Source organism: Brugia malayi (assembly GCF_000002995.4).
Source record: "Brugia malayi strain FR3 genome assembly, contig: Bm_v4_ChrX_scaffold_001, whole genome shotgun sequence".
Classification (NCBI taxonomy): Eukaryota; Metazoa; Nematoda; class Chromadorea; order Rhabditida; family Onchocercidae; genus Brugia; species Brugia malayi.
The window spans coordinates 24,489,098-24,509,667 of NW_025062479.1; the positions used below are offsets into that span (position 1 = coordinate 24,489,098).

Genomic DNA, 20,570 nt, shown 5'->3' on the forward strand with positions numbered 1-20,570 from the left:
AAGAAATTAACTTAAATAATGCTTAATTAATTTAAACATTTTCTAAACTAACAATAAATAAATTTAATAATTGAATTATTGCAAAAAAAGACAAAAGCTATTTGTTATTAATTTATCCTTTTCGAAGAGATTTATACTTTTGAGAAAAAAAAATTTCTTTTTTCTCAGTTTTATTTTTGAGCAGCAAAATAAGCGATCTAAGTGAAAACAAACAACAAAATTAATAAAAAAAAAAAAAAAAGAAAAACCGATATCATTTTTAATTGATTTTTATTTTAATCTTACTTTTTGAAAATAAAATAAATGAAAGAAAAAAAAAATTTTTTTTTCTTTATTAAAAAATACAAACTTAAAATAATATTAAAACAGAAAATTTGATGCTAAAAGCAAAAATTTTAATGCCAGTTTTGACACATAATTTTATTTTACATTTACTTCAATTTTAGAATTGAACAGAATGAAATGATATGGTTTTCTTCTTTTTTTTTTTAAAAAACAAAAACAATGAAATGCTTAAATCTTTTCAATGTAACTATTGCGATATTCTATCTCCCTCCTGTTCTCTCTCCCTCTTCTTCCTCCCCTCCTCTCTCTCCTACCACCCCCGTTTCTATCTTTCCTCTTCCTCTTTCCCTCCTCTCCTCTTTCTCCCCCCCTCCTTTGTCTCCTCTTCTCTTCTCTTCTCTTCTCTCTCCTGTCTTCTCTATCTCTCTCCTCTCCCTCTTTCTCCCTGCTCTTCTCCCCTAAACAACAAAAAATAAGACATATATAGCGATATTCAACTATCTTATTGATAACAGTGAGAAGCAAACAATAACTCCTATGCAATTTTGCAAAATATTTAAATTTGATTATCAAAACAAAATGCATACTAAATTTGTTTGGTCCACCAGTTACAAGATCTGGATGATTACACACACAATTTGCGTAATGTGATTAAACCAACGAATGCATCCACTTTACCGGATAAAATACGGTCACACTCACGAGATGATAAATATTTTTCATAAAGTTTACGTTGACATGGTGTAATATTACAAAAAAAAAAAAAAAAAAAAAAAAAAACACCTTAAGGAAGAAAAGCAGTAAATGACTCAAAGACTATTGCATTGTTTTAAATTAATTAATAAAAGGGGTCTGAAATTAAATGAAATAAATAAAAACGCACCAGTAAAAATCAACCTGTTCTGTTTTCGTGTGCTAAATGAATAGACATTTCAACATCCTTTTTCAAGCGTCTTAAGATTGATCGCATCCCTGAAATGCTAAATTGTAAAAAAATACATAAAAATTTATCAGAAATTTTGAAAATACCATGATTTAAACGGATATGGAAAAGTTTAAAATAGAGTAAGAATGTAAACAAGGCTACTTAACTTTTTTTTTTTAGCAGTGAATCACTACGCGGCAGTAAATACATAATCTTTACAGAAAAAGACTAATACGTGAGAAGAAATTTCAACGCTAGCATACATAAAAAAAAAATTAGCATACATACAAAATGATAATTTATTAGTAAGAATGAAGAAAAAATATCAAATAGTAATTATTTTTCAAAAAAAAGAGAATAAAAATAGTTGAAATAAAAACAGTAAAAAAAAAAAAAAAATTCTTCCGATATTTTAACAATTCGCTTAAAAATATATTTTTTCTTTCTTCGATTGAAATTTTTTTCCTTTTTTATTTAGGAAAAAAAATTTTTTTTTTTGCTATTATTTTTCTCATTTTTCATTAATTGCAAAATAATTTAATTAATTAGAATAATATCTTTCGTAACGTTTCAATAAACTTCCAAAAAATACATTATTTTTTAAAAAGAAAAAAAAATCAATTTTAATTGAAACACTTTTATGAATTTTTCCGATCACTTTTAATAATTCAAAATTAGCAAAATGATGAATAAAAAATAATTGGTATGAAATTAAGCAAATGAAATCTTATCAACATTTATTTGATTTGATTTTCATAAAAATGAATGATAAGCTTACAAAATGATTGTTGATGAAAATAAAATTGGAAATTGGATATAAAATCCACTGAATTTGATTTCGTTTTGGTAAAAGTATTATATTGAAAGTTTTCTCTAGAGAATTTAATAGCTTATAGAAATTTTTGCTTAACATTTTAATCGTTAAAAGCATATACAATGAAGATTTTTATAACAATTTTAATTCCTTCTTATAATAATAGCAAGCGCATTTAATACAGTGATTAATTTAAAGAAATATTTTTTAAATTTATTTGAAAATTTTCTAAGTAATTTGTTAAATTCGTAATCATATCAAAAATATCACTCTATTCTAGGAATACATTTGTTATTTTTTTTTTTTTAAAAAAAAAAAAAAAAACTAATTCATTAACTTTCTGCCAGATTTTACTCAAAAATCATAAATGAATAGTTTAATTCAAAATTTTTTTTCATTTAATTTTACTTAAAATTTATTCATCTTAAAGTTGTAAAGTTGCAGCTGTTCATTGGAATAAAATTTATGTTGCAAACAAAAAATTTTCAATTTATTCATCTTTATACTTGTGAAATTCTAATTAAAGGAAGATAAGGTATGGTAAAATTTTTTAATAAAAGAATGCCTAATGAACATTTTGCTATTGAGAAATTTATTCATACACTTTTCTGAATACTTTTACCAGAAAATTTTTTTAACTCCAACAGCATGAAATTAAGAAAAAAAAGGAAACGAAAAAAAGAAAAATCAATAACATTGAAGTTAATAAATATTAATATATATAAAATGAGGGAAATTACCACCAAACATACTTGCAAAAACAAAAAAAAGAACAAAAAAATACTAGTCAATTAAATTTTATTCACAATGATTTATTTGAAGTTTACATTGATAAACAGCCAACAAATATATTTTCATTTTTCTTTAATAGGAAAAATTGAATGATTCGTTTTATTAATTTTATAATCATTTATGGAGAGAAAGAAAAAAACAAACAAACAAAAAAAAAAGAAAGCCAATCAACAGCAACAAATCAATTATATAAATTGAACAAAAAGAGTACTATATATGATTTCAGATATTAAGTTTTAGTTTTAAATTTCACTAGTATATATGCTAACTAGTTTTTATTTAAGGAAAATTTTTCTTTTTATATTATAATTTAACAAATGTATTGACCTTTAACGTGTAAACCAGTAAAAATTAAATATTATGTAGTTTTTTGCACAATCAAATATCATCCATGAAGAAATTTAAGGAAGCACTGAAATATTCTTGATCACGAATTGATAAAACATTCTCGCTGCAATTCCACCAATTTAATATTTCATTTGTTGCCAATATTTCAGATATTTGTGGTCTGAAAATTCTCAAATCAAAAAAAAAAAAAAAAAAACTTTAAATTTACCACAAATGATAAAAATTTAACATAGTCAAAGCAAAGGAAAAAATGAATGAATTGAAAAATTATTGGAAGGAAATATGATTACTCGTGTTTTTAATTAAATTTTATTGGATATATTAAATAGAAAATAATAATAATAAACAATAATAAATCGAGAATTTAAAAATTAAACAAATGACAAATTACTCTTTCGTCTAAGTTAAATTAGTCAGTATACGACATATCAAAATTCCTCATATATCTTTTTCAAAATTAATTAATCAAAACAGAATAATTGTAACAGCCAGCAATCGAGTATAGATGAAGAGCCAAATGAACTGATTGAAGTTATACTAATGTCCATAGATGGTACCGTTGCCGATAGTATTGTCCGATCTACTGCTAACATTATCACATTACCGCCAGCAATTGCCGAAATTGCTGATCGTACTAACCTCTAAAAAAAAAACGAAAATATTGCTTTATTTTACGAAATGAATGAAATATGATCAAATACGGTTAATAATTTATGACAAGCCGGACAGGTCCGGATCTGATCCAGTTAGTAAATTATAACAAACCGGATGGATCCGGATCTGATCCGGTTAGTAAATTACAGTAAACTGGATGGATCCGGATCTGATCCAGTTAGTAGATTATAACAAACCGGATGGATCCGGATCTGATCCGGTTAGTAAATTACAGTAAACTGGATGGATCCGGATCTGATCCAGTTAGTAGATTATGACAAACCGGATGGATCCGGATCTGATCCAGCTGATAAATTGCAGTAAACTGGATGGATCCGGATCTGATCCAGTTAGTAGATTATGGCAAACCGGATGGATCCGGATCTGATCCGGTCAGTAAACTACAGTAAACTGGATGGATCCGGATCTGATCCGGTTAGTGAATTACAGTAAACCGGATGGATCCGGATCTGATCCAGTTAGTAGATTATAACAAACCGGATGGATCCGGATCTGATCCGGTTAGTGAATTACAGTAAACTGGATGGATCCGGATCTGATCCAGTTAGTAGATTATGACAAACCGGATGGATCCGGATCTGATCCAGTTAGTAGATTATAACAAACCGATGGATCCGGATATGATCCGGTTAGTCAATTACAGCAAACTGGATGGATCCGGATCTGATCCAGTTAGTGGATTATGACAAACCGGATGGATCCGGATCTGCTCCAGTTAGTATATTACGGTAAGCTGAATGGATCCGGATCTGATCCAGTTAGTTGATTATGGCAAACCGGATGGATCCGGATCTGATCCAGTTAGTAAATTACAGTAAACTGGATGGATCCGGATCTGGTCCAGTTAGTGGATTATGACAAACCGGATGGATCCGGATCTACTCCAGTTAGTAAATTACGGTAAACTGGATGGATCCGGATCTGATCCAGTTAGTAAACTACAGTAAACTGGAAGGATCCGGATCTGATCCAGTTAGTAGATTATGGCAAACCGGATGGATCCCGATCTGATCCAGTTAGTAATTTATGAGAAACCGGATGGATCCGGATCTGATCCAGTTAGTAATTTATGAGAAACCGGATGGATCCGGATCTGATCCAGTTAGTAAACTACAGTAAACCGGATGGATCCGGATCTGATCCAGTTAGTAAACTACAGTAAACTGGATGGATCCGGATCTGATCCAGTTAGTAAACTACAGTAAACCGGATGGATCCGGATCTGATCCAGCTAGTGGATTATGACAAACCGGATGGATCCGGATCTGATCCGGTTAGTGAATTACAGTAAACTGGATGGATCCGGATCTGATCCAGTTAGTGGATTATGACAAACCGGATGGATCCGGATCTGATTCGGTTTACTGTAATTAACTCTCCAGAAAAAGTCATTGTATCTGATTATATGTAATTTAAATCTATTAAATTCCTAAAACAACAACAACAAAAAAAAAAACGAAACAACTGATTAATAACTTAATTCTAATCAATAACATTATAACGCAGACCTTAAATCATACAATTTTCAAAAATTTATTCCCAAAAAAACAATAAAAAAGTTAGTAATTTAAGAGAAACATTGATTCCAATTGTAGTATAACTAAGTTTATGGAATATAGGTCTATCGATCAGGTTTCCTGATAATAATTATATTATCAAAATTGTTATATTTAATGAAATTGAAGGTTTTTTTTGAAGAATGAATGAAGAATATAGATTAAAGGTTAAAAAAAATATTTGATAGAATAAGTGGATTAATTATTATTAAACTAAAATTAATATCATTATAAGAGAAGTCATATAATAAAAATCAACAATAATTGCGCATGACTGCTATTTAAAAAAAAAAAAAAAAAAAAACAACATTTCGTGAATATTTATGTAAGATTAATAAATTAAAAGGAATGAAAATAGATAAAAAACGCTATAATATTATGTAATACTTTTTGACTAAAAAATGCTATAATATTATGTAATACTTTTTGACCTCCAGTAATGTTTGAATGTAATAGAATTGACTAGAAAAAATGTTATAATTTTTAGTTATCAAAAAAAAAAAATTTATTGATTATAATTCATTATCTATAACTTTAAAACTCTTTAATTGTAAAATTTCGTTGACTTCTGAAAAAAAAAGAAATTAAATTATAACTTTTGGAACTTTTTAATTGTAAAACTTCTTCGAATTCTAATAATAATAAGTGTAAATCGGTACAATATTACAGTCGAATAATTGAGGCAGGGAAGGAATAAATGGCAGTAGGAGAAAGAGAACACTGCCATCGATCCTTCTTCTTTTTTTTTGTTTATTAATTGATTAGAGAAGATTTTTAAGGATGTGAGAAGTAAGCTTAGCTTAACAGATTAACATTTACAAGAAAGGACAATGAAGACAAATGTACATTTACTATTTGAGGTTTAGATAATGAATTCATTGTTTCGAAGAAAAAAAAAAATGGAATATAACAAAGGAATAACGAATTGATTTATAGTAATGAATCATTAGCATTATTCTAAATCAAATTAGTGTGTAATAAAAAATTTCTTTCCGATTTTCCGACAATTCTTGAAAAGTTTAATTACATACAAGGATAAATGATTTCTCATTTTTCATTTGTTATTTTTTAGGTGTGAAACAGAAACTGCTTTTATGTTTGTCTATGATATTTCAATTTTTCGATACATATAACTGAATGCAGTTTTTGATTTTGCCGACAAGAAGTAATTAATGCTAATATAGCATTATCAGTTGATTTTGATATCTTTATCAATGGACTGTGATTACGCAAGAATTTGAGTTCGTATATATTTCAGTGGAATCCAAATGGCTCCCTTCAGGTGTGCCAAGAAAGGGAACCACAAATTTTTTATGTGAAAAAGTGATGTTCAACGAGTGTTATCAATTAATCGTGAGGTAGTGATCAAATGAAAGTATTGATAAGAGAGATAGTCTCTAGAATCTTGTCAACGTTAAGTTATCGCAGTTTACGTGTTCCGGAAGATGAATCTGAGAATAAGCTATTTAGGAAGAGACAGATGAATTGAATAAGCTGGCAGTAAGTGAATTCCTTTATTCCAGCATCCTCAATGAATTTTACACATTTTCTACCTGCTAAAATGTGACATTAAAAAAATTTCAAACTGCTATGATTCCGTCAAACGTGCATACCTTTTGCCTTAACTTACGTATGTATTTGTAAAGAATTCAAAGTTATATCAAATATTGACGAAGGTGAATATAAGATTTAAACCTAAAAATTTATCATATGCATATGCATAGCAACAAAAATGACGAAAAGTACAAAGGATCATTCGACTATTTGACAAATTGTCCTAAGAACAAAACTGTCTTTAAGTCTTTAACAATTGCAAAGAGGAATGGTTGATTAGCGTTGAAAATTTTCGATGAACCCATGCGATCCTCTAATTCAATTATTGTTGCAGCAGCTGATTCTGTCCCTTTCTCATTTACCTGTAAGTAATTACTTAAGTCATTAAAAAATTTCCAATTATGATGCAAAGAAAGTTCACACAAACCTCAATGAAACCTCCATGAATAATTTTGCCAATAGAAATTGGAAGTGAGTTACTAAAAAGTTCTTCGAAATTAGCATTTCCGCTGAAAGCATCTGTGATGCCAATTGCCTGCAGAGCACTATTCAAATTTCGTTTTTCTTCCACTTTGAATCTTGGCAATTTAATCTAAAATTAAAAATAACTTTAAAGTTATATCAACTAAAATCTCTCTTCCATGCTAATTTAGAAAGAGAAAAAAACAACAATTCGGGACGAAACAGAAATGGTAACAGAATTATTCCACTTAAATTCCTCTTTTTACCTTTCAAAATTTTGTTTCTTTTTTCCACTTTTCAAAAAAAAAAAAAAAGAAAATTATTAATTATAAATGGACAGGTAGCTTACGGAAACACTTCGGTTCGTTGCTTCATTGACGTATTTAAGTAGCTTTTCGCCTGACAAATTTCCCAGTACATCGGATAAGCCGAAACGTCTTCTTGGCAATATGATAACCATTTCTACTTCATCACCAATGTAAGGTAATTTGATAACTTGCACAGAATCATCTTCGTAATACGGAACTGTATCCGATTTTGCCATCATTGGTACCTGAACTGACAAGAATAATAAGATAAATAATTTAATAATCTATAAAAATAATAAGATAATAATCTAATTAAGAATAAATAATTTATTAATCTAATTATTCATGCATAATTACCAGTTTCGTTTCATTTTCAGAAATGTGAAATGGCTTTTGTTTAGTTGCAAAATCAATGAATTGTACTGCCCAGGTGCCTTTGAAATGAATTGCATTCATAAGTAACATTCTGGTATCTTTGGTGATACTATTCTCTGTTATCATATTTCTAACTTTATTGTTTGTCTCACTCGAAATCCAATTATTGATTTGCTGAAAAGTAATTTTACTAAATGATAAATTTAATTTAAAAAAAAAAAAATAGTAAATTTAATGAAATTTTACTAAATGATAAATTTAAAAAAGTAAAATAACGATTTGATCCATTTTCCCTTCACCTTTCTCTCTTTATTTCACCTGAATCTTTGCTTTTTATCATAGATTATACCTGAACAAGTTCATTTCTTTGTCCAAAACTAAATTTATGCAATGTCTCGCTGTAATAGAAACTGAGCACTCTTTGGAAACTCTCTTTTACACTGAGTCCCTCTCGTACGTAAAGACGATTTGCTACACTTAATGTGTAATTTCTATTTTCTGCCTCTGCGATATAAGCCAATTGTTTGATAAAATGAAGTCGGAATTCTGGTATGCTAGCATCTGAAATTATTTTATCATTTCTTTACTGATAACATTCTTGGCTTCGCTTTGACAACAGGTAAAATGTCATGGCGGAATAATATTCTCAGTGGTTGCCTAGAGAAGAAAATAAAATTTTTAAATTTATATATTTCAAGCTAAAATTACCTTTTCCAAGGGCACTCTGCAGTTGCTGCTTCGTTTCACCGTCCGCTGCAAGGTAAGCAATAAAAAGTGAAGTTGAAACCGAAAAAGGTGACAGAACGGATGATTTATCGCTTTCCGCAACATTTTGCAGTAAACTTACCGCAAAGTCTAACTGCGCACGTTCCGTTAACGAACTGAAAAGTTTGTTAATGAAGAAAGATAGAAAAGCTTAAGTTTGACGATCTACCAAAGAAAATTATCACTACGATGGTCAAATATTGATAATAGAGCGTTATCTAAGGGATAATAGAGCGTATTCTAAAATATTAGTTTTTTTCTTTTTTTTTTTTTTTCTATTTGCATACATTTGTCCAAGTATTGAGATGAATTGAGCACTTGCAACTAGAACAAATATGGCGGTAATTGTTTGATTTTTCATTCTGAAATATCAATGAGCGCTTTCAAAGGTACTAAAATTATCATTCGAATACGATACATTTCTAATATTCGCAGATATCACTGTGAGTGTGTGACAAATTATTTAGAATTAATGATTTTAATGTGAAAGTCTACTTGTGAATAGACTATTCTCGAGATGATAACTTTACGTGAGATTCCACTTAATCTAATTAGTCTAGATTGTAACGCACGTATATGTAAACGTGCTAACGTGATCGATGTTGGTATTAATGGAATGTCACCATTGCTGTCTACTTGTGAATAGACTATTCTCGAGATGATAACGACTAACTTTACGTGAGATTCCACTTAATCTAATTAGTCTAGATTGTAACGCACGTATATGTAAACGTGCTAACGTGATCGATGTTGGTATTAATGGAATGTCACCATTGCTGTCTACTTGTGAATAGACTATTCTCGAGATGATAACGACTAACTTTACGTGAGATTCCACTTAATCTAATTAGTCTAGATTGTAACGCACGTATATGTAAACGTGCAAACGTGATCGATGTTGGTATTAATGGAATGTCACCATTGCTGTCTACTTGTGAATAGACTATTCTCGAGATGATAACGACTAACTTTACGTGAGATTCCACTTAATCTAATTAGTCTAGATTGTAACGCACGTATATGTAAACGTGCAAACGTGATCGATGTTGGTATTAATGGAATGCCACCATTGTTGCAGCATATTTATATCGTTGATTTTGCATCAAACATTGACATTAAAGTTTTTTTTTTTTTTTTTTTTTGGCTAATCTTTTTGCTATCAAAAACAAAAATATTTTTTTTCTTTTTCTTTTTTTTAATAAAAACATTTTCATATGTTTTTTATTTTTATGATATTATTCAACCTGTGCAAATAATAAAAGCGCTTGTTTTCACGTTTTGATACGGTAAAAAGAAGAGCAAATTTCTGATCCATAATTCTTCTCAAAAATTAATTCTCAACAAAACAAACATTCTTGATCGTTAGCCTTTAATGATTTATTATTCTTATCAAATTGTATTTTCTAAAATGTCAACAAAAGAGCATTTGCTTCATCATTATTTTTTTCCATTTTTTTTTTTTTTTTTTTTACAGTTAATCGTGTTCGTTGACACATCGTTGACACTCATTGACAATAATCAAAGCTAAAACTTTAAAATATGTCCAAAATTAATGAATATGACAAAAAAAAAGAAAAAGCTGAATTTAAATGATTGAATTTATCGAATTTAATGATTGAATTTAATAAAAATTAATGATTGTGACAAAGAACCTGAAAAAAAAACCGGAAAAAAGTGATAAAAAACTGAATAAATAGGTTGAAATATTTCTGATAGGAATTGGAAAAAATTAATTATATTTGTTTACATTTAACAAATAATTATATTAAATATATTGAATTAATTATTTTTAAATCTATAAATTGAATTCCTTATTGAACTTTGCAATGCATTGCAATTATTGTTGAATTTGTTATTCAAATTTATAAGTAAGTTATTAGCTTAATTTATAAGACTCAGTCATCTAAAAAATATTCGAACAAATTAAACAATTTTTTTTTTTTTAATAAAAATTTATTATGATATTTTTTAAATGATTATTGAAATCTAGCAGAGATGTCTTATAATTTCAACATAAAATTGTTTTTTTTTTTTTTAACAAAATTTATTTGCAATCAAACTTTTTCAATTAAATTTTTTTTTTTTTTTGACAGTGAGAAAAACATTAATTTGAAAATGGTTAGTTGAATTTTTAAATAGTATTTTAACAATTGTTTTTTACAATTTTATTTACTTGATATAATAATGATTAAATCGTAAAAAATTGAAAAAGATTTAAAAAAATTTTTTTTTAATATTCCTTTTATCAATTTTGCATTTTTTATTTTTTGATTGAAAAAGAATCTAAACAATTTAATTTTCCAGAAGAGAAAGAAAGTTCGTAGGATTTTTAACTCTTTGCAAATTTTGCATCAGCTTTAACAAAGAGATTGGATTTTTTTTTTTTTTTTTTTTTTGTAATTCGATTTGAAAGGTTCAACTAATTAACCTAATTAAAAAAATTTTAATTACTAAATTTAAAACTAACTAGTTTAAATTTAAAATTATATAGCAGATTTTAAAAACCTACACCTATTTACTGCATTTCAGTGGTATTTTTCGATTCGTTTTTTTTTTTATTTAATAGTAATTACATCAAAAATGATTATGGATTATTGCGCCTGCTTATCAATCAAGCTAAATTGTTTAGCTTATCATTTTTTAATAAATTTATTTTCATAAATATCTTAAATTTAATTAATATATGATAATTTCTCTCAGTATTTTATATCAATTAAATTTTAAATAAACTTTAATAAATTTATTTTCAAATTACCTCCAAGAGTTATCGGACATTTCTTCATCATCGATCATTTCAAGGTTGCCATTTGTCCATTTCGTAAGAAATTATCAGTAATTTGATAAGGTAAATTTTTACTAATCAATAACTAATTTATTTCATTATATTTAATTAATCAAAAAATTGAATTGATAAAATTGCACCATAATAAATGTAAAATTATCAGTAATGTGATAAGATAAAATTTTACTAATCAATAACTAATTTATTTCTTTATATTTAATAAAATCAAAAAATGCTGAACTGATAAATCTGCATCATAATAAATGTAAAATTATCATTAACTTGATAATGCTAATCAATAATAAATTTATTTCTTTGGATTTAATTAATCAACTAGTGAATTCTTCACATTTAATAAAATTAAAAAATATCGAACTGATAAAATTGCACCGTAATAAATGTAAAATTATCATTAATTTGATAATGCTAATCATTTTACTAGTCAATAACAAATTTATTTCTTTGTATTTAATTAATCAACTAATGAATTTTTCAAATTTAATTAAATCAAATAATACTAAACTGATAAAATCGCACAATAATAATGTAAAATTATCAGTAATTTGATAAGACATTCATTTTACTAATCAATAACTAATTTATTTCTTTGCATTTAATAAAATTAAAAAATATTGAACAAATGAAATTGCACTATAATAAATATATTTTATGCGACAAACATTTCATATGCTTAGGGTAGATTATCTACCAAATGTCCTTGGAATATAAGCTAATGTCACCCGTTTTTTTTTTTTTTTTTTTTTTTTTTTTCGTGTAACCTTGAAATAATCACAATGACAATTTGGTTGTCATTGCTTGACGGACATCAATGTTCATTTCAACAATTTTAAAAAAATAAAAAAAAAAAAAATTAAAAACTATGCCACACTATTGTTGTATTTTAATTATAAATGAATTATTTTTTGAAAAAAACTTTTTTTTTTTTTTTGGTATAATAATTTCATTTATTATATTTTCAAATTTTTGTAATAAATTTTAAAATTCAAGTATCATTTGATGTTTTATAAAAAAAAAAAAAAAAAAAATAGTTGTTGATAATTTATTAAAATAAACAAAATCCGATTGATAATTAGTAATTTAATTTGATAATATTTTCAAATTATTTACTATAATTAGGCATAATTTTAGTTTAATACAAAATAATTTATTTATTTATAAAATATCACTTTTTTTTTAATTTATTTATAATATATCATTTATTTACCTAAATAATTGATTGTATTCTTTCTCTAAATAAATTTTAGAATATTGCCGAATTATTTAATTGGTTGTTATTATTAGATATATTTTTTTATATTAGGTTTTTGTTTTTGTTTTTGTTTTTTATTATTTTACCATATTTTTAATTATTTCTCACAAATATATTTGTTATTTTAATTTTATTACTTTGAAAATATTGATAATTTTTTTTTAAATGTTCTTTTAAGTTTGAATTTTATTTTAAAAGTTTTTATTACTATTTGGTACTTTTTAATTTAGTTGATCTTTTTTTTATTGGTATTTTGTTACCAAGAAAAATTTTATTTTGTTTATTTTTTTTATTTTATTATTAGTTATATGTTTGGTGTCCTTGGATGTTATTTATTTATTTATTTTTATTTTTTATGTTTCTATGGTTGATTTTAATTTTGGATTAAAATTTTATAGTTATTTTGTTTATTTATCATTTTGTATTGAATTTAATGAAAAAATTTTTTTGTAACGAATTAACTATGAATGATAAACTTTTAGATTATTGATTGATCGATGAATGAAAGATTTTTAAACTTTGATCTTTTTTTTTACTGTTATCTTATCACTTTGACTGATTTGATCTCAATAATATTTATTTTACTTTAATAGTACATAATTGTTTACTGAACAATGTAGGAAAAGTAAAAGTAAAGTAAGTTAAAAAAATTTCAATACTATGTTTCTTTTTTTATTTATATTAATTGTATTGTAATTAATTTTATTTTTTAATTGTAAATCATATTTTAATTGTATTTCATTAACTATATTTTTAATTGTATGTCTTTTTAATTATGTTAATTATATTGTAATTAATTATTATTTTTTAATTGTTTTTTTTTAACTTTAATTTTTTTTAATTACATTTTTTCAAATGATATTTTCATTTTTAAAATTTTATTTGCATACTTTATTATTAATATCATATGCAAGGTATTAGGTTAATTACTTTACAAAAAGTAATTTTATAAAAAAAAAGTAACTAATGATTTCAATCAATTATTATATGTATATTATAGCAATAGTAGATTATAATTAGTTAAAGGCATAAAGTTTTACTCTAAAATAAAATTTAAAATTTCTAAAAGTAAAAAAAAAATTTTTAAAAGTTAAAAAGAAAATTCTAAAATTAAAGTTTTTTTTCTCTGTTTATCAAATTTTAGAAGAAGAAATGATTAAAAGATTGATAATAAACTTAATAAAGTAAAGTATAATTGAATTTTTTAATTGAAAAAAACCAGAATAATTTTGGCAACCTTGAAAAAATAAATGTAAAATAATTAATTTTAATTTTGATTTGTTTGTATTTTGTTAAAATTAGTTACAATAATTTTGTATTCAAATTAAAATTAATTGCAATATAAGTATTTCTAATTTTTTTTTCCTTTTTTTTCTACAATTAACCAAATTAAGCAAATATAGCAAAAAAAAATAATTTTTTGTTGAAATTATTTATTCATAAATATATAAAATTTTATTTACTTTTATTTTTGATGATAATAAAATCATTTATTTTGTAAATTATTATTTTTTTTTAAGTATAATTAAGAAAATAATGGAATTAGTTTTATAATCATATTAGTTTGGCCTATGTGTCAACACTTGGCCAAATTATATCTAGGCTTTTTTTTTAAATACAACTGAAAATTGTTTATTATTTATTTACTTTGTCATCTTTTTCATTTTTCTCATTTACATAAGTTTTACTTCAATAGGAACATAAAAATTGATAAATGCATTATTTGTTAAAATAAAATCAGTAATGAGAAAGTGTGAGTTCAATTTAATTTAAGTTCGAATTTTTTGAGTTCAATTTGATTTAATTTCGAATTTTTTGAGCTCAATTTAAGTTCAATTTAATTTAAATTCGAATTTTTTGAGTTCAATTCAAATTTTATTTCAAAATGACAAAGAATAAATCCATTATTGTTTATTTTGATTATTTATTAATCAATTGAATTAACACTGATTCACTCTTTTGTTATCTTTTCCTGTCAACTGTCATCTTTTAATCTTATCAATTGTGATAAAGAATTGAAAAATGATAATAATGATTATCAGTTTGTATGTGGTCAAGAAAAATTGTGATTAAAATGTTTAATATATATATATAATAAATAAATAAATAACAATAAATAAAGGATATAATAATAAATAAAAAATAAACAATAATAAACTTTTTTAAAATAATAATACATTGCGCATGATGGAATTTTTGCAATATTTTGATAAAAATTAAAATTGAGAAAAATAAAATTTAAAAAAATCTTCGAATTGAGACATACATAAACACTTAAAGAAATATATTAATCACAAGATTTTCTTTTGTTAAATTAATTATTATAAATTTGCTAAAATAAATTATATTATATTAAATAAATGATACTAAAATAAAATATATCAACTTTAAACGTATATAAATTAAAATTTGAATATATTTTTGCTATTTTTAAATTTCTTTATTTAATAATTTCATATAATTTTTGGAAAAAAAAAATCGAAAAACGTCTAAAAAAACTATTAATGAAATGATACTTTAACCAAGAATTATACTAACTTGAACTCAAAAAATTTGAACTTAAATTAAATTGAACATAAATTGAACTCAAAGGAATTGAACTTAAATTGAATTCCAAAAATTTGAACTTAAAGCAAATTAATTTTTACAAATTTTAATTAGTAGCCTAGAAGACTAGGCTACAACTATTCTCGATCTTATAAAAATGACCAAAATTCTCGAAAATTCTTGATAGAAAAAAAAATCGATTAATTATTATTCCATTTAAGAGCTAATAAATTTAATTTTAAAATTCCTTAAGTTGCCATTTAGACCACAACCTATTCTCGATCTTATAAAAATGATCAAAATTCTCGACTAGTTGCATAGTTGATGGATGAAAAATGGATTCGTTTAATTATTATTCAATTTAAGAGCTTATAAGTTTAATTTAAAATTGCTTAAATTATCATTTAGTTGTTTATCATTCATTAGTGGTATAATTTGTTTGAAATTTATGAAAAATTAATTCTGAAATTATATTTTATCATTTAGCATAAGCATTATCATTTTTTATAGAATTAATAGGAAAATATGTTATCAATTTTTTTTTTTTTTTTTCAAAAAAATAAACAACTAAATTTCAATTTTATATTTATGCTTTCTTTTTTTTGACTATTTGGCATTTTCCTGTTTATTTATTTATTTATTTATTTCTACAAAAAAGAATTAGTCCGAAAAAAAAATTTTTTTCCGGCAAATTATTTTATTTACTCAAAATTTATTTCCATTTTCTAAAATTTTGTCTTTTTTTTTTTTTTTTTTGGAAAGTAAGTGATAAGAAAATACAACAATATGTTATCAAATTTTTTTTTAAAAAAATAAACAACTAAATTTCAGTTTTGTACTTATGCCTTCTTTTTCGATTATTTGGCATTTTCATTGTTTACTTATTTATTTATTTCCAAAAAAGGGAACTAGTCCAGCAAATGATTTTTTGTTTACTCAAAAATTTATTTCCATTTTCTAAAAAAAAGTTTTTTTTTGGAAAGTAAGTATTGCTTTCAATTTCTGCTCTAATTGTTACACATTTATTGTCATACTTTTAAATTATTGATTACTTTTTGTATGACAAAATTTTTATGACAAATTTTTTTTTTTTTTTTTTTTTTTTTTTTTTTCCTTTTTTTTTTCTTCTTGTTTTTGTCGCCAAATTTTTCTGTAATTCATTTCAATTTTTTAATTCAAACTTTTTCAACAATCATTTATAGTCAAAGCAATTTTTTTTTTCTTTCGTTGGAATTAATTTTAATTGAAATTTTATTTTTCATTTAATTTAATTGAAATTTTAATTTTCATATTTAATGCATTTTTGATTTCATCAAATGATTGATTCGTAACTAATTGATTGATTGATTGATTGATTGATTAACTGATCTAATACTAATTAGATAATTTAAAAAACTGTATAAATTCAAAAATTGACTTTAATTGAATTTTTTTTTTTGGATGATGAATTGAAGATTATTTGTAGACAGTAATTGAAGATACTATTAATGTTGTTTATTTTTTAAATCGTTTTAAATTATCCCTCATTTTTTTTTTTTTTTCAAATTTACTAATATGATTTTCACTGATCGCTAATCAATCATATTTTGAATAAATTCTACGAATTTTATTTAAATTAGGCTTAAATTAAATTAAATTCATATCATCAATGTTTTCCTGTTAAAGAAGTAGAATTTTCTTTTTTTGCTGTAAATATTTAATTCAATTATAGAAAAAAAATAATTAAAATTTTTTATTTATGAGAGAAAAAAGTAATTTGAATATTAAACAAAAACAACAAATTAAGATTGTCTTATTTTTTCCTCATATTATTAATTAAATTTTAATTAATTTCGTATGACTAACTAACATACTTTAAGTAAGTTTTAAATTAATGTTTAGTTTAAATAATTTTTCAAATGTACTTTTCATGAATACAAATTCAAATTAAAACAAAGAAAAAAAACAATAAAAATTTGTAGTAATAAAAAAAATTTTTGCAATAAAATTAGGCCACAAAAAATTTCTTTTTATTTCTTTCATCTCTTACGGATATCTTTCACTTCTATATATAAAAGTACTACCTTAATTGACTTCTTTGTTTTCTTTTTCCTTTTTCTTCTCATTTTTTTTTTTTTTGTCTTTTGACCTCTTTTATTATCTTTGACCTCTTTTATTACCTTTGACCTCTTTTGACATCTTTGACATCTTCATTGTTTTTATCATTAATTAATTCTACTGTCGCATATCTCAATTATCAGCAATTCTATTTATTTATTTATTTATTTATTTATTAATTTATCTATCCATCCAATGTAATGTATCCTGTCACATATTTCAATTATTAATAATTTATTTATTTATCTTTATTTACATATATATTCTCTTTATTCACTTATTTATTTTTTTAAAATAATAGGTAAATAATATATATATATATAATATATCCAATACTATTTTATTTGTTTATTGTTCTATTTATCTTTATTTATTTATTAATTTATCTATCTATCCAATGTAATGTATTCTGTCACATATTTCAATTATTACAATTTTTAATATTTCATTTATTTATCTTATTATATATATTTTTATTCATTTATTTATCTTTATTTTTTTTCATTATTAATCTTTATACATACATATCCAATACTATTTATTTGTCATTGCTTTATTTGTCTTTGTTTACCTGTTTATTTATTTACTTATATTATTTATTTATTCATTTATTCGTCTATATTCAATGTAATATATACTGTCAATTATTAACAATTTTTTATTTTGATTAATTAATTTATTTATATTTACTTATATATATTCTTTTTATTCATTTATTTCTCTTTATTTTTTATTTATTTTTATTTATATAGATGTATATGTATCTGATGTCTTTTCACTTATTTATTGTTTTACTTATCTTTATTTATTTATTTACCTCTATTTATTTACTTATCTTTACTTATTTATTTATCATTATTTATTTACTGTAATGTAATTTAATCTATCCGTTCAACTAATTCATTTATTTACCTAAATCACATAAGTTCCAATACTATTTTATTTTATTATATTTCAATCAATTTAAGTATTTTAAAGAAATTTTTTTTCTTTTGCCTTTTTTTTTTCGATTAATTTTATAAGAAATCTTTGAAGAGTGAAATAAGAGAGAGAGAGGAGAGAGGAGAGAGAGGGAGAAGAGAGAAAGAGAAAGGGGAATTTATTTTACTAAGTAAACATATTTTGTACTATTCATTCTTGTCCTTAGCCATTAAAATTTCTTTCAGTCATTAAAATAAAAAATGTAATCTTTTTCCCTTTCCCTTTTTCCTTCTTTTTTTTTTTTTTTTTTAAAACGAAATTTCATTATGACAATTTATCTTACTTATTGTCACATATTTTCATTTTATAATTTGTTAAATTAAATTTTCATAAATAAATTTTGAATGCTTTGTTGTAATTAAGTTCAAATTAATTCAGATTTGTTTTTAATTTTTTATACTTTCATTATTTCATTAGTATAATTTAAAATTTATAAACTTTATTATTATTATTGTTAATATTACTATTATCTTATATTATTATCGCTATTATTATCATTATTACTATTAGTAGACTTTATAATTTATAACTTTATAATATTATTACTGTATTATTATTATCTTATGTTATTATTATTATCACTATTAATAGATTTTAAAATTTTTAAACTTTGTGATTATTACAATTATCTTATGTTATTATTATTATTACTATTAGTAGATTCTAAAATTTATAAACTTTATTATTAGTATCTTATGTTATCTTTATTATTGCTATTAGTAAATTTTAAAATTTTGTAAAACTTATTATTATTATAATCATATTATAAAATGATTGAGCAAAATGATATTAAGGCATTTGTTATTAATTTGAACTTATTTGTTATTATTTTTCTTCGTTTTTTTTTTTTTTTTAAATTTTTGAATTTTTTTTTTTTTTTTATAAATTTTGAATATATCAAATTTATAAACAGGAATACTTTCCAAAATTATTTTGAATCATTAAAATATTAGCAATTCTTTTTAAATAAATGAAATTTATATCACAAATTTACAAATTAAATGTTAATTTTTTTAGGAATTTAATTCATTGATATTTTTGCTGATAATTTTTTATCAATTAATTTTTTTTTAATTTTAATTCTACAAATCCATTTGTAAAGAAATATTGATTGATGAATCATAGTAGTATAAGCTAATGATAATGAATCATAGTAGTATAAGCTAATGATAATGAATCACAGTAGTATAAGCTAATGATAATGAATCATAGTAGTATAAGCTAATGATAATGAATCACAGTAGTATAAGCTAATGATAATGAATCATAGTAGTATAAGCTAATGATAATGAATCATAGTAGTATAAGCTAATGATAATGAATCATAGTAGTATAAGCTAATGATAAGAATCATAGTAGTATAAGCTAATGATAATGAATCATAGTAGTATAAGCTAATGATAATGAATCATAGTAGTATAAGCTAATGATAATGAATCATAGTAGTATAAGCTAATGATAATGAATCATAGTAGTATAAGCTAATGATAATGAATCATAGTAGTATAAGCTAATGATAATGAATCATAGTAGTATAAGCTAATGATAATGAATCATAGTAGTATAAGCTAATGATAATGAATCATAGTAGTATAAGCTAATGATAATGAATCATCAGTAGTATAAGCTAATGATAATGAATCATAGTAGTATAAGCTAATGATAATGAATCATAGTAGTATAAGCTAATGATAATGAATCATAGTAGTATAAGCTAATGATAATGAATCATAGTAGTATAAGCTAATGATAATGAATCATAGTAGTATAAGCTAATGATAATGAATCATAGTAGTATAAGCTAATGATAATGAATCATAGTAGTATAAGCTAATGATAATGAATCATAGTAGTATAAGCTAATGATAATGAATGTTTTTTTCCGGATCCGGATTAAGCTAACCGTAAACTCTTTTATTATTATTATTATTTCAACAATGCTTGTTTTCAATTTATTATAATTACTTATTTTGATTTAAATACTATTAATTTATAAATAGTATTCTTATTTCTGATTTCTATTTACAATCTGTT

General features: G+C 23.4%; 2 protein-coding genes and 3 further genes across 6 annotated transcripts; 4 read left to right on the forward strand and 1 right to left on the reverse strand.

Annotated features, from left to right (window-relative positions):
• Positions 1-3,704: 3,704 nt before the first annotated feature.
• On the forward strand, positions 3,705-4,525 carry Bm18089 (Uncharacterized protein; the record flags this gene model as incomplete). Of its 2 annotated transcripts, XM_043075995.1 has the most annotated exons (4): positions 3,705-3,795; positions 3,968-4,038; positions 4,176-4,253; positions 4,391-4,525. In XM_043075995.1, 4 exons carry the CDS (start codon positions 3,705-3,707, stop codon positions 4,523-4,525), a joined length of 375 nt encoding a protein of 124 aa, XP_042931929.1. The 2 variants fall into 2 exon arrangements, with proteins under 2 accessions (XP_042931929.1, XP_042931930.1); XM_043075996.1 differs by lacking the exons at positions 3,968-4,038; positions 4,176-4,253; positions 4,391-4,525 and adding an exon at positions 4,054-4,142.
• A 212-nt stretch (positions 4,526-4,737) lies between these two features.
• On the forward strand, positions 4,738-4,819 carry Bm16789. The gene has a single exon (XR_006228099.1). The product of XR_006228099.1 is annotated as a pre-microRNA Bm16789 (primary transcript).
• A 4-nt stretch (positions 4,820-4,823) lies between these two features.
• On the forward strand, positions 4,824-4,906 carry Bm16788. The gene has a single exon (XR_006228098.1). The product of XR_006228098.1 is annotated as a pre-microRNA Bm16788 (primary transcript).
• A 3-nt stretch (positions 4,907-4,909) lies between these two features.
• Positions 4,910-4,992, forward strand: Bm16790. Its single transcript, XR_006228100.1, has one exon. The product of XR_006228100.1 is annotated as a pre-microRNA Bm16790 (primary transcript).
• A 2,163-nt stretch (positions 4,993-7,155) lies between these two features.
• On the reverse strand, positions 7,156-9,220 carry Bm8446 (serpin, putative; the record flags this gene model as incomplete). The annotated part of the gene is made up of 7 exons (XM_001895093.2): positions 7,156-7,311; positions 7,377-7,541; positions 7,761-7,964; positions 8,077-8,268; positions 8,444-8,655; positions 8,803-8,975; positions 9,147-9,220. 7 exons carry the CDS (start codon positions 9,218-9,220, stop codon positions 7,156-7,158), a joined length of 1,176 nt encoding a protein of 391 aa, XP_001895128.2.
• Positions 9,221-20,570: the final 11,350 nt, after the last annotated feature.